This window comes from Heteronotia binoei, chromosome 18 (genome assembly GCF_032191835.1).
Source record: "Heteronotia binoei isolate CCM8104 ecotype False Entrance Well chromosome 18, APGP_CSIRO_Hbin_v1, whole genome shotgun sequence".
In the NCBI taxonomy this organism is placed as follows: domain Eukaryota; kingdom Metazoa; phylum Chordata; class Lepidosauria; order Squamata; family Gekkonidae; genus Heteronotia; species Heteronotia binoei.
The window spans coordinates 42968506-42986086 of NC_083240.1; the positions used below are offsets into that span (position 1 = coordinate 42968506).

Below are 17581 nucleotides of genomic sequence, written 5' to 3' on the forward strand. Positions count from 1 at the left end.
ACTATCTGTAATCATTAAGTATATACAAGGATAAAGAGATTCTTCCTGAGATTATCTTAAATGTTGAGCCAACAAAGTTGGCCTTAAAGGTGCAGCCTGACTCCTACTTTGTTCTAAATTTATACAGTACAGTACCAAAATTTATACAGTAAGTACCAAAACGAGTTATAACAACTGCTTCTAACACTGAACGCAAGACACCAAGACAGCAATGTTCATCTCATAGCTTGTTTTAGGTGTTTAAATGATTGGCAAGGTGGAACGTACATTAAGTGAAATTGTATTTATTTGCTTAAGCTCCACCTTTCTCCCCAATGGGGATGCAAAGCAGCTTACATTGTTCTCCTCTCTCCTCTGTATTATCCTCAAAACATCAATAACCCTGTGAGGTAGTTTAGACTAGGAATGTGTGACTGGCCCAAGGTCACCCATCTGAGTATTCATGGCAGAACAGTGATTCAAACCTGGGTCTCCTAGATACTGGTCTGACACTCCAACCGCTGTACCACACAGGCTCATATGAACATATGAAGCTGCCTTCTACTGGTCCATCAAAGTCAGTCTTGTCTACTCAGATTGGGAGCAGCTCTCCAGGGTCTCAAGCTGAGGTTTTTCACGCCTACTTGCCTGGACCCTTTTGAGTTGGAGATGCTGGGGATTGAACCTGGGACCTTCTTATTACCAAGCAGATGCTTTACCAATGAGCCACCGCAACATCTAACTAGACATTTGGAACCCATGTTTACAGAAGGTACTCAAGGCGGCTTTCATTTGGATCATATTTACTCTACTGGCAAATATCTTTAGCTTCTGACACTTCCCTCTTAATGTCAATATTCATGTTGCTGACAGTTACCACAAGATTCATACCCATATTCAGGGCTTTTTTTGTAGCAGGAACTCCTTTGCATCTTAGGCCACACACCCCTGCTCTTATTACTGTAAGCTCTTGGAGGACTGACTACATCAGGGGGGTGTAGCCTAACATGCAAAAGCCTCCTTGCTACAAAAAAAGCCCGGCACATACTACAGTGAATGTTCAACATCTGGTGAAAGTCAATGTTCGCCTAACTGGTTGGTCCAAAACGACTATGCTTATCCTGATTTTCTGGGAGAACGTAAACCAAGACAGCAACAATCATGCCACTATCAGAAACAAGATCCTGTTCTTGATGGACTCCAAGTCTGATTCCGTGAGCTGCGTCTTATGTTTTTAGTGGAACCTGCGTGTTCAAAGCTAGTCTCCCTCTGAATACCAGCTGCCAAGAGGCACACAGGGCAGCGTCGCCACCTTTATACCCTTCTTGTGGGCTTCCTGGAAACACCAAGATCTCCATCAGAGGAAACAGAATCCTGTGCTATTCTAGATGGATCCTTGGCCAGATAGAGAAGCATTCTTTTTATGCACAGCAGCCCAGGCTGTTACCTGGCTCTGTAGCTGCCAACTACCCATGCAGAGGAGAGAGGCTCCTGCAGCAATAAGCCAGTCGAGGGGGGGCCTGGCTCTCTCCTGCCAACATCCAGTCCCTTCTCGGGAGTTTAGTAGCTGATCACAGTAATACAGTTATCTGCTGGTTTTACTGTCTTCACTGTAGACGCTGTACCAAGAAGTAGTCCATCCAGAGGAACAAATTAGGATGATTTTTCTCTTTTATTATAAAATACGTATTAAAAATGTTGTCACAACCCCATCCCCAGTACTTCAGACCTTCTGGCAATGATGCTCATAACACAGAATTATGGTGGAAATAGGGAAAACAGTCATACCATTCAAGTCCGCATTTTCAAATCTGATCCATACAATTTTCTCTTTTTCTTCTGTTGGGGGTGTGCCACTGTAGGCCTGAAAGACAGTATTTCCAAAACACCAAAGATCATAATGCAAAAAGATGAAGCTATATAAATTTTGTAATCCTAGTCAACAGGTATCAGAATAGCCACAGGTTACCCGATCAAGTCAAACCATACAATGCTATCAAACTGCTGAATGGATACTGCTGAATGATCTGTATTTTTTCACTGGTTTTACAACTATTCCAGAATTTATCTTTAATGACACTGGTTTTACATAACCCGCAGGCAGCATGGACGTTTTATAGACAAATCACACAAGTCAGCTTGATGAAGTGCTTACCTGCGGAACAACATCTTGCAGAAATGTAACAACGCTTTCCATGTAGGACTGTTCCCTGAAAAAGAGAAAGGACATGAAAAGAGCTATAAATGTTATCAAGTTTAAACTGAACTTAAGTACAACTGGTACTGCAGAGTGTCAGAGGAGGGATGTCCTGTCCAGAAAAGGACAACAGTACCCACTCAATCCTATGCAGTTATTCCCCTATAAACGCACTGATATACACTGGACTTCAACTAGAGTCATTTCACATAGGATTCTACTGCAAGTCTAAGAGCTGCATGCTTAAAATTTTCATGTGACAAACAGCCAAGAACATTCATAGGACCAGATTAAACCACAAATTGAGGTATTCAGTAGCCTTATGACAAACCAGGTTACACCTGACTTCATCAAAGTCAAGACTGAGTTAATGTGTGTTCATACACCCAGGTAGATAGCTGTGTAGGTCTGAAGCAGCAGAACAAAGTTAGAGCCCAATGGCACCTTTAAGACCATCAAAGTTTTATTCAGGGTGTGGTATTTCGTATGTAGCACACTTCCTCAGACAGTCAGACAATTTGTCTGTGGAAGTGTGCCTGCACACAAAAGCTCACACCCTGAATAAAAGCTTTCATATGCTCCAAGCACACTTCATCAGAGAAAACTGGAATGGCAAGCCATCTTTAAATATAGAGAAAGTGAGCAGTGAGTTGGTATGTAGAGACATGGGAATGTTTTTAGCAGAGTAAAAGAATGCTAAATTGAGGTCTGTGTTTGTTTGTTAGTATTGTTAACTGGGCTGTAACAACAGTGGAGGGTGATAAACAGCAAACATGTCATAGGTGTGAAATGCCATAAATCTGGGCGTCATTCTGGCTTCATTAGTTGTGGGTTTAAATGGAGAGCATCTGAAAGCTTACATTCTGAATAAAACTTAGTTGGTCTTAAAGGTGAAACTTGTCTACTGCTTTGTTCTATTTCTTCAGACCAACACGGCTGCCCACCTGGATCTACCCTGAATAAAACTTTGTTATCTTAAAGGTGCCTCTGGACTCTAATTTTGTTCTGTGTGTACATACATTAGGGCTTAGCAGCCTGGTGAGACTTCCCGGTGACTTTATGTACATATAAGATTATAACATGTTTATTAGATTTGTACCTCTAAAGTACTACTGAATACAAGATTGCCTACCAAAGAATTCAGGTCATATACCAAAGTCCTTTGCTATATGCACCTCCACACCTTGAGAAGTGAGATACATGACTATTAGAGAGAAGGGCATTTCTGTAGTAACTTCTTGCTAAAGGAACAGTAACCCCTCTTCCCCGCCCCTCCCCCAGATATCTGACCATCTCTCATGGAGGTACTACACTTACAGTGCACTTCTAAGAAAAGTGAAACCATTCTAAGTCCATGAAGTCAACAGGCTGAGAACCCCACTGCAAACTGCTTATTTCCTGAGTGATTTAACTATGCTCCAGGGCAGGTGAATCCCTCTCCTGGGATGCTAGTTTTTATTCTGGTTTTTTTGGGAATAATCTGATATGCCACTAAATTGTTTTAAAATCTGGAGATATTATGATGGGTTTGTGCTGTCAACTGTCTTCATTGCGTGTCACCTCAGGAGCCTACGCTTAAGGGCAGAAAACAAATAAATGAACATCCAGCTTTGTGACCAGAACATCCCAAACACGTTTTGGAAAAAAAATACAACACTTTCATCAAAAGCTTTATACACAATATTTCACATGCAGAAACTATGCAACTATTTCTCTGACAATACATTTAAAAGAATTCTTTTTTTAAAAAAAACCCTAGAAAAATGCAGGCAGGAACATGTTTGTGGAGGAAAACACTGAATATATGAATATATATGAACATATTAAGCTGCCTTCTACTGAATCAGACCCTCGGTCCATCAAAGTCAGTATTGTCTACTCAGACAGGCAGCGGCTCTCCAGGGTCTCAAGCGGACGTTTTTCACACCTATTTGCCTGGACCTTTTTCACACCTATTTTAGTTGGAGATGCCGGGGATTGAACCTGGGACCTTCTGCTTACAAAGCAGATGCTCTACCCCTGAGCCACCGTCCCTCCCTAATAGTCTACAGAGGCATGTATACACCCACCCACACAATCTCTGCCGGTGATGTTCAGGACAACCACTGCCAGAACTGGTGGACAGCTCCCCATCCACCATGCCAAATTCTTCACAGGAATGGCAGCCACTGAAAATAAGGGGGGAAATGGGGTGCAACAGGTAGTCCCTATGCAGTAAAGACTAAGACTGTTCCAGTTGCCCCAGCGTATGGGCAAAAAGCAGCTTTTGCTTCCTCTGAATTGTGCCCCAGTATGTCACCTGCTAATTTTGCTCCATATGATTCAATAAGTGCCACTCAGAACTGATTCACCCAGTTTGCACCTCTCTGCCCTAACTTTCATTTTTTTAGTTTTAAAACAATTTATTAATAACATATGATAACAATATCTAATTATATCATTACTATCCCTAACCCATATGATATTTTTCTAATCCCCCCTCCCTCCTTTACTAGACTTCCGCCGATGTTATATACTTAAGTTCACTTATAAAGGTACCCTTAACCCATCAAGGTTCAGTTTCTCCCTTTTCTTAAATTCATTGTTAAAAAATTGCTCAATGTCCTTTCAAATTCCACTCTTTTTCTATATATCCTCTAAATTTCTTCCATTCCCTTTTAAACACTTCCAAATCATAGTCTCTTAAAGTTCTTGTTAGTTTATCCATCTCACTCCATGATAAAACTTTCACAATCCAATCCCATTTCTTTGGTATTTTTTCTTGTTTCCATAACTGCGCATATAATGTCCTAGCAGCTGAGAGCAAGTAGCAAATTAGAGTTCTATCTTCTTTTGGAAATTTTTCCATTTGTAATCTCAACAGAAAAGTCTCTGCTAATTTCTTAAAATCATATCCCAAAATTTGAGATATTTCTTGTATCATCTGCTAAAACTTTTTCGCTTTTCCACTAGTCCACCACATATGGTAAAAAGAACCTTCATGTTTCTTATATTTCCAACATCTTTTTACTCATCTTTGCCAGTTTTTTCGGAATCATATATCACCTATACATCATCTTGAAACAGTTCTCTTTAATACTCTGACATGTTGATATTTTCATCGAGTTCTTCCAAAGATATTTCCATGTATCCATTTGTATTTCCTTGTTTACATTAATTGCCCATTTAATCATTTGAAATTTTACTACTTCTTCTTCTGTAGACCATTTCAACAATAATTTATATATTTTCGATATTAATTTTTCATTATCTCCAAGCAGAACCTTTTCCAATTCCGTTTGCTCACGTCTAATTCCAACAGATTTAATATAATTTTCCATCAAGCTTTTTATTTGTTGCATTTGAAACCAGTCATACTTGTTATTTAACTCTTCTGCAGATTTTAATTCAACTTTATCACCTTGAATCTTTAGCAGTTGGTTATATGACATCCTTCTGTCTTCATCAGCTGTTATTTTTATTACTTCTGCTGGCACTATCCATAGCGGCTTTCTTTCATCACCATATTTCTTATATTTTATCCATGTAAGTTATCCATGTAAGTAAGTTATTTCTGATATAATGGTGAGAAAAAAGACCATCCATCTTATTTTCCCCATAGTACATATAAGCATGCCAGCCGAATTTGTTCCCATGAGCTTCTAACAATAAAAGTTTTTTATTTAACAGCATCATCCAATCCTTTATCCATGTCAAACAAACTGCATCATGGTACAGTCTTAAATCTGGAAGTTGAAAACCTCCCCTCTCCTTAGCATCTGTTAAAATTTTCATCTTAATCCTCGGTTTCTTCCCAGCCCATACAAATTCAGAAATCTTCCTTTGCCATTTGTTAAACTGTTTGCTATCTTTCACAATCGGAATAGTTTGGAACAAATACATTATTCTTGGCAGAATGTTCATCTTAACTGCAGCAATCCTACCCAACAAGGGCAAATTGAGTCTATTCCATTTCATCATATCTTTACCCATCTTACACCATAACTTTTCATAATTGTTTTTATACAAATCGATATTCTTCATAGTTATTTCTAGACCTAAATATTTAACTTTAGAAGTAACTTCGCATCCCGTCAAACTCTGCAATTCTTTCTGTCTATTTAGTTGCATATTTTACATAAAAATTTCGACTTCTCTTTATTTATATATAGTCCTGCCGTTTCTCCGTATTCTTTTATCTTAGCTATCAACAAAGGTACCACTTGTATCGGATTCTCAGTTATGAACACAATATCGTCTGCAAATGCTTTATATTTATAAGAAAATCCTCTAGTTTTCAATCCTTCTATCTCTTTGTCGTCTTGTATTTGCATTAAAAGAATTTCAAGAGTCATTATAAACAACAATGGTGAAAGCAGACATCTTTGTCTTGTACCTTTGCTCACCTTCATTTCTTTTGTAAGGTCTGCATTTATACACAATTTTGCGTATTGATCCGTATATATTGCTTTCATCATTCTTATAAAATATTCTCCCAGATTTATTTTTTCCATTACTGCAAACATAAAGTCCGAGTTCAAATTGTCAAAGGCTTTTTCTGCATCTACAAAAAATAACACCACCTCTTTTTCTGGATGCTTCTCATAATATTCTACAATATTTACAACAGTTCTTACATTATCTCTTATCTGCCTTTTAGGGAGAAATCCCGCTTGATCTTCCTTTATAAAATTGATCAAATATTGCTTAAGTCGTTCTGCCAAGATTCTTGTATATATCTTATAATCATTGTTTAATAATGAAATTGGTCTATAGTTCTTTACATTTGTGACATCTCTATCTTCCTTGGGAATCAACGAAATTACAGCTTCTTTCCAAGTATTTGGAATTTCCCCTTTTATTCTTATTGTATTCATCAATTTTTGCAATTTTGGTACTATCTCATCTTTAAGAATTTTATAAAATTTAGTTGTATATCCATCCGGCCCGGGAGCCTTACCTACTTTCATTACATTTATTGCTGCTTCAATTTCAATTTTTTCTATTGGGTCTTTCAAAATCTTTTTCATATACTCAGTCAGGGGTGCTATTTTAATATTTCGTAAATACTCTTCCATTTTTCTTTTTTGATTTTCACACCTTTAAATAAATTTGCATAATATTTAAAAAATTCTCTTTTAATTCCTTCTTGATCCATTTTCTCTTTTCCGTTTGCCACAATTTTGTTGATAATTTTGTTTTCTTTCTTTTTCTTCAGTTGCCAAGCTAAATACTTCCCAGGTTTATTCGCACCTTCAAACGATTTCTGTTGCAAACTTTTTAAGTTCCATTCTAGTTCTTTATTCAACAAATGTCTTACTTGGGATTGTAATATTGTAATTTCCCTTAATTTCTTTTTCCCTGGTCTTTTTCTTAGTTCCCCTTCTTTTTTCTTTATTTCATTTTGTAAGTCTACCATCTGCTTTTCTTTAGCCCTCTTAACTTTATTATTCAATGTAATTAATAATCCTCTCATTACTGCTTTATAAGTATCCCAAACTGTCTGGAATTCTATATCATCAGTGTCATTTATTTGAAAAAACGCTGTAGTTTCCTTTTCTAGAAAAGTCACAATATCTTTATCTTGTAGCAAGTCCTCATTTATTCTCCATCGTCTTGTTTTCTTTTGCAATTTTGTAATCCAACATATTGGGTTATGATCTGCACAAACCTTTGGTAGAATCTCCACTTTTCTAGTTATGAGGCCCAAGCTTTTAGAGCCCCATAACATATCTATTCTGGAAAAAGTATTATGTCTTGCTGAAAGGAAAGTATAGTCTCTTACTTCAGGATTAAATTTTCTCCAAATATCTTCCAAGCTTTCTTGTTTAACCAACTCAAAAAATGATTTTGGCAGTCTTCCTTCTTTATTATTCCTCTTTTGGCCAGATCTATCTATATTATTTTGTATTGCTCCATTAAAATCACCCATCATCAGGATCTGGTCATAGGACACTTCATCCAACTATCGATTAATGTTTTTTTAAAAAACATCTTTTGCTCCATTGGGTGCATATAATCCTAATAACGTTTTCTTTGCATCCATCATCACTTCCACTGCTATATATCTTCCATCTTTATCTTTAAATATCAGTTTTGGTTCTAAATGTTCTTTGCTGTAAAAGACCACACCCCTTTTCTTTTGATCCGCCAATGAAAAAAATTCCAATCCCAATTGTTTATTCCACAAAAATTTGTAATCCTTTTGTTGTATATGAACTTCCTGTAAACAAATTATATTGCATTTTTGCTTTTTAATCCAATGAAATGTTGCTTTTCATTTTTGTGGTGAACTTAGTCCATTTATATTCCAAGATAGTAACTTGTACTCCATTATGATACAGAATCTTTATTCTCTTCAAAAAAATTGTGCATCTCTTGCTCATTCCTTATTATAATCCTTCTTCCACGTTGTTCAAAGCCCAAACCCTCGGGTAGTATCCATCTGTATCTCGTTCCCTCTGCACGCAGCTTCTCTTGTATTTCTTCCTGTCGTTTATCACTTGTCTTGGCAGCTCTTTCATTATTTTGATTCTACTCCCTTCCACTGTCAGAGCTTTTTGGAAACTTTTATTTAGAATTTTCCCTGCCACATCCTTTGACCTTAGTCTTATAACTATATCTGTTGGTAGGCCTTTGTCTTTTGCATATGATGAATTAACTCTATAGACACTGTCCAACATGTTTCTGAATTTTTCAGGATCTTCCTCTAAATAGTCAGCAATTGTTTCACCATATAATCCATTAAGTCAATTCCCTCCCCTTCAGGTATTCCTCTCAGACACACTTGAGTTTCCATTAATCTGCAGTCATGAATTGTTACCTTCTCTTGAAGTTTTAATAAGGTAGAAGCATGTACATCAACTTTCTCTTCAACCTCCTTGACCCTGTTTTTAACCATACCCAGTTCATCTTTAAAATCTTCAACTTCTTTTTTAAGGTCTCCAATATCCTTCTTAAGCTCTTTTTTGCTAGCTGTTATCATCTTCTCCACACCCTTCATAATCCTGGCTTCCATGGTATCAAACTGGCTTTGCATTTTGTCCAAAGAATGAGATCTTGCACGAGTTAATCTTCCTTCTAACATAAAAAACCCCCCCAAAACTCAAAAGGCTCCAATTCTAAATCCAGCACTAAGTCCAGTAGCTTAGAACTTGCTGTTTAAAATAAGACTAATTTCGTCCTTCTCCTACCTTCTAGGGCTAAGATATTGATTTTTAACAGTTTTTGGCAATTTTCCCTCTTTTAAAATGGCCATCGTAATTTCTCTATGGTTAAAAATCCCTAGCAAAGACCTTCTTCTTGCTCCTCTCACCTTCAGCTTTCACTTCCTGGTTCACTAAGCCCAGATCACGTTCTCCAACTATCGCGGTCTTTACTTATTATGTTGATTGCCAGTACACCTTCAGCTTTTACTTCCTAGTTCACTGAGCTCAGTTCTCGTTCTCCAGATATCACAGTCTTTAGATACTAGTTATGTTGATTGCAAGTACAAAGCCATAACACAGAAGCCTATGTCATTGACCACTGGTATTCAAAACAATTTTCTTCTTTCCCAAATTCTATTAATGCCTTTAATTTAACAGAGTCCAAGTTTCAAAATTTCTTCTCCTCCCCTCGCTTTCTTTCTTATTTGAGCTTTCCCACCTTCCACTGTTATTTAGATTAGCTTAGAAACGTCCCAGAGTGAGAGATAATGATCAAAGTACCTTAGCGACTATGCTTTTTAAACTTCGGTCTTCATAGACTTTCAGATGTTTATCAGTCCCAAAAGAGAGTGAGATCCAGACAGGCTTAAACCAATTAAATGGCTCTTAATCCTTTGTAGATGCTGAATGATGCTCCTTTTCCATGCCGGATCTTCAAAGCTTCAGAAAAATCCCCTTCAGAATCAATCATCAGCTGAGATCAACGGCTCAAAGTATTTGCACGTAATCCTGGGCAAATCTCTAACTGAGAAATGCAGGCAGAGAGTCCGTTAAGGCTCCATACTACCCTGAACAAAGGATTAAGTTTTCCCCTTATTCAGGAGACAACAGCTCTGTTGGAAACTCACACCGGAACCTAACTTTCATTTTTTTCATCATACTGAAGTGGGCTGAGCTTTTAAGCTGGAAAGTCAGCCTGGAGGAAGTCGATAGGATCCTTTTCGCTGCACGCCCTATGACCTGTGGGTTGGACCCGTGCCCGTCCTGGCTTATAAAAGCTAGCCAGGCGTTGTTACATGAGCCACTACAGGGTACTGTCAACAGATCCCTGGTAGAAGGGATCTTTCCCACAACTTTTAAAGAGGGTATGGTCCGTCCCCTCTTGAAAAAACCATCTGCAGATCCGGCCATATCGGCGAACTATTGGCTGGTATCAAACTTTCCCTTTTTGGGTAAGGTTATAGAGTGGGCGTTGGCAACTCAGCTACAGGGATTCCTGGATGACACTTCCGCACTGGATCCATTCCAGTCCAGCTTTTGGCCAGGTCATGGGACGGAGACAGTTCTGGTCGCCCTCACAGATGACCTCATGCGACATCTGGATCAGGACGGCTCAGCGGTGCTGTTATTATTAGATCTGTCAGCCGCATTTGATACAGGTGACCATCAGCTACTGACTAGCCGCCTTGCCGACGTGCGGATTCAGGGGTCTGCCTTACAGAGGTTGGCCTCTTTTCTCCATGATTGGGGACAAAGGGTGGTGATAGGGGATGAATCATCCCGAAGGCACCCATTTATATGTGGTGTGCCACAGGGTGCGGTTCTGTCTCCAATATTATTTAACGTCTATATGCACCCCCTTGCCCAGATTCTCAGGAGTTATGGGCTGGGATGTCACCAATATGCAGACAACACCCAGCTCTATCTATTGATGGGTGGTCAGTCCGACTCTACCCCAGAAAATCTAGACCGGGCTCTTCAAGCCATAGCATCTTGGCTCAGGCTGAGTCGGTTGAAGCTGAATCCGATGAAGATGGAGGTTCTCTACCTGAGCCGGGGTAATCCGGGGGGGGGGAGATTCTTCTGCCGGCTCTTGACGGGGTGTCACTAATACTGGCCCCTAAAGTCAAGAGCTTGGGTGTGCTCCTTGAGTCCTCTCTTACAATGGAGGCCCAAGTAGCAGCCACTACTAGATCCGCCTTTTTTCATCTCCACCAGGTGCGGCAGTTGGCCCCTTTCCTGGAGCGCAACGACTTAGCAATGGTGATCCGTGTTACAGTCACCTCAAGAACAGATCACTGTAATGCTCTCTACATGGGGCTACCCTTGGCGCTGACTCAGAAACTACAGCTGGAGCAGAATGCTGTAGCGCGGCTGTTAATGGGGCTCCCCCGGTGGGAGCGCATTCGGCCAGTGCTGAGAGAGCTGCAGTGGCTACCTATTGTGTTCCAAGTTCGTTTCAAGGTGTTGGTGTTGACCTTTAAAGCCCCCTATGGTCAGGGGCCTGTCTATCTGCGGGACCGCCTTTCTCCACATGTTCCCTGGAGAGCACTGACAAAAAAATCTATTGTCCATCCCTGGACCAAAGGAGGCTAGGTTGTGGCTGACGCGAGCTAGGGCCTTCTCGGTGGCAACACCAGAATTGTGGAATGCTCTCCCGGAGGCCATAAGGGCCCTGCGGGATCTCTCTACTTTCCGCAGGGCCTGTACGACCGAACTGTTTCGACAGGCCTTTGAGATCTAACTGGAAGAGAGCTACCACCCTGCATCATTATAGAGTACTATATGATCACCTCTTATATTATATTGTAGTAATACAGCACCATGAAATGAAATGTTTTTAAATAATTTTAAATTGTAACTATTTTTATCGGTTTTTAATCTGTAAAAACGAACGTTGTTAGTTGCCCTAAGTCCGCTTGCAGAGAAGGCGGGATAGAAATTTAAAGTAATAAATAAATAAATGATGGGAATTGTTAGAGACAAGTGCAAGATGCTGACAGACTCACACAGACTTATAATTAGGTTTTCTCGCACAGAACAGAACAATCAGCACAGGTTTGTGTTTCATAAACAGACAGTAAGTTCTGGAACATGCTGAACATGGCAACCATTCAAAATTTAAAAGTCGAGAGGTTTCATTGTAAGATCTTAATTTCAAAAACAAATGCACAATTTAGAAAAACTATTCTTAAGCTTATTTTAAATTTAAGGGAACTATGAAACAGAATTTGAAGATCAGGTTATGGATGAATGTTGTGGTAAAGAGTTACAATACCATAACAGTGAAGTAGCCACATGACTGGTACCATTCAGCACACAGTCCCCAGAAGAATGGGGGGGGGGACCCTCAAAGGCATGCTTGAATAAAGAAACCCTCATAATTAGAAGTCTTCAACTTTTAACTTGGTACAGATAAAGAGTAGTAACACTGAACATTGCACTGCAAGTTACAAAAACCCTACATTTGGGGACAAGCGGGTCAGGATCTTAAAATGGCTCAGAAACAAGCCAGGCTGAGAGATCCACAGTGTGTGTACGAGTCAACTCTGCAGGGGCCATGCAGCCCAGACCCTGCCAGAAGTACCCACCATAGGTGTCGCCTCACCATGGCCAACACCCTTCTCAAGCACACTGGAAAGATCTGGGCCAAGTAGTCACTGCAGAGCTATTACAGGCTGGATCTGCTTGCTCCTGGCTGCCAAGAAAAACAAGTCACTGTGTACAAGAAATAAATATATTCCAAAGACTTATAGACTCTGTGTCAAATTCTTAGAGGAGCCATCCAAGACAGCAGCCCACTGGAAAGTTTCTCTATAAGTTAAACAGTCAGTTCACTCTGCCTGGGACACATGATTACATGGGCATTAAGGCAAATCTCATACCAAGGTTGCCATATGCAGCAATAACATACAATGGTTTTGCATTAATTGCTACATTGCTGTGTCTCCAACGTAAGATTTTTGTAATGGGCATGGCAGTCCTCAGAACACACTTTTGCAGGGGTTTTGAAAGGGCAGACGGCAGCATTTCCCAAGACCTGCATTACAAACTCACACTGAACTAACGATACAGGCTGGATTTTGTTGTTCTAGGAAACAGACAAAATTGCCATTGGATCCTAACTTTGTATCACTTTACATTCTTAACCACTACTCACCAGCTACATGTAGTTCTGCTCACTGTACCCTATTCCCTCGTCTGAAGTAGGTACGCACACGAAAGCTGACATTCTGAATAAAACTTTGTTGGTCTTAAAGGTGCTACTGGACTCCAACTTTGTTCTACTGCTTCAGACCAACACAGCTGCCCACCTGGATCTATATAAACGTGACTGTTTTTAATATAGCCTTTCAAAGTTGCTTTCATGTGTTTACACCTGTGCAACATAGCGTTGCCTGAAAAATAACAGAAAACGGAGAAAACCATAGAAAGCACTCAGGAGTTTCAAAAGTGCCCAGCCTCAGCAGCATAGACACACCCTTATGGGCCATCTTTCACTCACAACTCCAAGCGGCCCACACAGGGCTCTGTTAGCCATGCCACAAACACTTACGTGACAGCCTGTGGGCGAACCACCACTCCTCCGGTACACCGGCTTGGGCGGCGGGGAGACTCAGCAGCCATTGCTGATCTGAAGATTCCTGCGGAGAGAAAGAGGCAGCAATGTTGAAGTCCTTTCCACACAAGGCCTCAGAACTTCTTAACTTGAGAGTGATCCACAACTTTGCCCATTGGAAGGGGAAACAAAAGATTGCTAAGCTGAGGCATCTACTAGTCATGGGTGGCAACCATGGACAGGTCTTTTTCTGCAATGGGGCCACAACAGTGGAATACATTTCCCTTTGGAAGTTCAACCTGATGCCTGCTCTTCTGGCATTTTACAATTGCACAGGCTTTTATATGGCGTCTTGCCCACCTTTTAATCTTTTTAAATTTCCCATCTATCATACGACCATGTATAGCTTTTTCTGACCTAGCCTATTTTCTTCAGTTACATGGACTACAAGTGTCTAGAGACCTTTCCTTGCTTTTCCTAGAAAGCTGCTGACAATCAGAGCAGACAGCAAGTAAGATCACTCTCACCAAGTTGCCATAGCAATTAAGGATACTCTCCAAGCAATGGTTTACAGCACACCCTGGCAAATCCAAGGCACCAGGGACCCTAGTAATTTCATTGCAGCACCCAGTATTTTCACCAATTGCCTTGTAGTGCCTCCTGGTGATTAACATGTAGAATTCACTGCCACAGGAGGTGGCGGTGGCTACAAGCATAGCTAGCTTTAAGAGGGAATTGGATAAAAATATGGAGCAGAGGTCCATCAGTGACTATTAGCCACAGTATATATATATGTGTGTGTGTGTGTGTATATTTATACACACACACACATTACGTTCAGTAGCACTACAAAGCTTATTAGGTGAGGAGTAGATATTAGTTTTTGTTATAACATAAGAACATAAGAGAAGCCATGTTGGATCAGGCCAATGGCCCATCCAGTCCAACACTCTGTGTCACACAGTGGCAAAAAATTTTTTATACACACACACACACTGTGGCTAATAGCCACTGATGGACCTCTGCTCCATATTTTTATCTAAACCCTTCTTGAAGGTGGCCATGCTTGTGGCCGCCACCACCTCCTGTGGCAGTGAATTCCACATGTTAATCACCCTTTGGGTGAAGAAGTACTTCCTTTTATCCGTTTTAACCTGTCTGCTCAGCAATTTCATCGAATGCCCACAAGTTCTTGTATTGTGAGAAAGGGAGAAAAGTACCTCTTTCTCTACTTTCTCCATCCCATGCATTATCTTGTAAACCTCTATCATGTCACCCCGCAGTCGACGTTTCTCCAAGCTAAAGAGTCCCAAGCGTTTCAACCTTTCTTCATAGGGAAACTGTTCCAGCCCTTTAATCATTCTAGTTGCCCTTCTCTGGACTTTCTCCAATGCTATAATATCCTTTTTGAGGTGCAGCGACCAGAACTGCACACAGTACTCCAAATGAGACCGTACCATCGATTTATACAGGGGCATTATGATACTGGCTGATTTGTTTTCAATTCCCTTCCTAATAATTCCCAGCATGGCGTTGGCCTTTTTTATTGCAAACGCACACTGTCTTGACATTTTCTGTGAGTTATCTACCATGATCCCAAGATTTTTCTCTTGGTCAGTCTCTGCCAGTTCACACCCCATCAACTTGTATTTGTAGCTGGGATTCCTGGCCCCAATGTGCATTACTTTGCACTTGGCCACACTGAACTGCATCTGCCACGTTGACGCCCACTCACCCAGCCTCAACAGGTCCCTTTGGAGTTCCTCACAATCCTCTCTGGTTCTCACCACCCTGAACAATTTAGTGTCATCCGCAAACTTGGCCACTTCACTGCTCACTCCCAACTCTAAATCATTTATGAACACGTTAAAGAGCACGGGACCCAGTACCGAGCCCTGTAGCACCCCACTGCTTACCGTCCTCCATTGCGAAGACTGCCCATTTATACTCACTCTCTGCTTCCTATTACTCAGCCAGTTTTTGATCCACAAGAGGACCTGTCCTTTTACTCCATGACTCTCAAGCTTTCTAAGAAGCCTTTGATGAGGAACTTTATCAAAAGCTTTCTGGAAGTCAAGGTAAACAACATCTATCGGGTCTCCTTTGTCCACATGTTTGTTCACCCCCTCAAAGAAATGTAACAGGTTAGTGAGGCAAGATCTTCCCTTACAGAACCCATGCTGAGTCTTCCTCAATAACCCATGTTCATCAATATGCCTACTCATTCTGTTATGCTGATAATGCTTTCTACCAACTTTCCCAGTATTGAAGTCAGACTGACTGGCCTGTAATTTCCCGGATCTCCTCTGGAACCCTTTTTAAAGATGGGGGTGACATTTGCTACCTTCCAGTCCTCAGGAACAGAGGCAGATTTCAATGAAAGATTACAGATTTTTGTTAGAAGATCCACAAGTTCAACTTTGAGTTCTTTCAGAACTCTCGGATGTATGCCATCCAGACCCGGTGACTTATTAGTTTTTAATTTGTCTATCAGTTGTAGGACCTCCTCTTTTGTCATCTCAATCTGACTCAACAACCCTTCCAAAATTCAACACCCCTTCCAAAACAATAACCAGGCTCATCCCATATTTATTTATACACTACTACACCTTTGTTATAACTTTTATAAAATGGCAAGAAACTGCAGAGGTTATGATTAGGGTTTTCTGATAAGAATATATCCATTAAAACATAAACCCTTGAAAGTGGACAAAGAAGTCTGGCTCCTAAGGCCAAAAATAGATCTGTGAAGACCTGGCTTGTGGAAGGAGAGATACACAGGATGGTGGTGAAGACACTTTGAGATCATGTTCTGAGAGATCCCTTTAGACATCTGGCCTGATGAAAAAGTTCTGGAGAACTCAATAATGCCTACAGACTGGATTGTGTTATGTTGTTAAGGCTTTCTTTCCTCTGAGATCACAAATGATTCACAGAAGGATGTGCAGGCAGGCAAGCTAAGCCAAGCGCTAGCTATTACCTTTTGTTGACTTACTGGGAAAAGCAAACACATTCTCTCAGCCTTTTGTTCCTCCTCCAGAAAGGAAAGAAAAAGAGGAGAGGTACCCACTTCAAGGTGTAACAGCAAACTACCTTGGCCCACCTAGCTCAGCAGGATCTCAGGCAGAGCAAATTGTCAACGAGCTCCTGTTACTTGAGATCTTCTGAAGTGGAGATGCCAGAAACTGAATATGGGACCTTCTGCATGCAAAGCAAGTTCTTCTACCACAGAGCCTCTCTGCAGAGCACAGCACAATGTGGCATAAGGAATAAAAGTTTGTGCTTTTGACTTGCTACAAGGCAAAAAAAAAGTCATGCCATTCAAAGCTTGGCAGTGACCAGCCACAGCTTGCCTGCCTACCCACCTCTATGTTATTTCAAGAAATATGGTTTTCAAAATGTCTTATGTGAGGCAGAACCCCAACACAGAGCTGTAGAGCTGTAACTGGCATGGGTAGAGGTTCTTAAACCTACCCTGTGTACATAAAGTATCTAGCTGCAGCCTCACTATTGCTGAGTTCCTTACAACAGCTGAGAAGAGAGAATACTGGCAAGCTAATGTCATAAAGGAAAAAAAAAACAACGAGGTGGAACCAGTTTTGAGATGTTTTTCACATGGAGAGATGCATGGCCATCAGCAGTGCTTTTTTCATAGAAAAAAACCAGCAGGAACTCATTGGCGTATTAGACCACACCTCCTGATGTCACCATTTTCACACAGGGCTTTTCTGTTAAAAAAACAAAAAAAAGCCCAGCAGAAATTAATTTGCATATTAGGCCACACCTCCTGACACCAGGTCAGCCAGAACTGCATTCCTGTGTGTTGCTGCTTAAAAAAAGCTCTGGCCCCCAGTATGTTTCACAAGAAACCACACTGGCGCCAAGGCCAAAGTAAGGCAGACGAACCTGAGGTTGTGAACCACAGTAGCCTCTTGGAGG

General features: G+C 40.6%; 1 protein-coding gene and 1 non-coding gene across 6 annotated transcripts in view; both read right to left on the bottom strand.

The window, feature by feature from the left end:
* BCAS3 (BCAS3 microtubule associated cell migration factor) overlaps positions 1-13727 on the bottom strand; it is an 831824-nt gene extending 818097 nt beyond the window's left edge. For all 5 annotated transcript variants that reach the window (XM_060259085.1, XM_060259086.1, XM_060259088.1 and 2 more), the window contains exons 1-3: positions 13640-13727; positions 2135-2189; positions 1768-1843 (exon numbers count right to left, since the gene is read on the bottom strand). In XM_060259085.1, coding sequence (XP_060115068.1) covers positions 1768-1843; positions 2135-2189; positions 13640-13710 — 202 coding nt within the window. In that variant the 5' untranslated portion in view covers positions 13711-13727. The remainder of the gene's footprint in view (positions 1-1767; positions 1844-2134; positions 2190-13639) is intronic.
* TRNAT-UGU (transfer RNA threonine (anticodon UGU)) lies at positions 4139-4205 on the bottom strand. Its single transcript has one exon. It is a non-coding gene; the product is annotated as a tRNA-Thr (tRNA).
* Positions 13728-17581: the final 3854 nt, after the last annotated feature.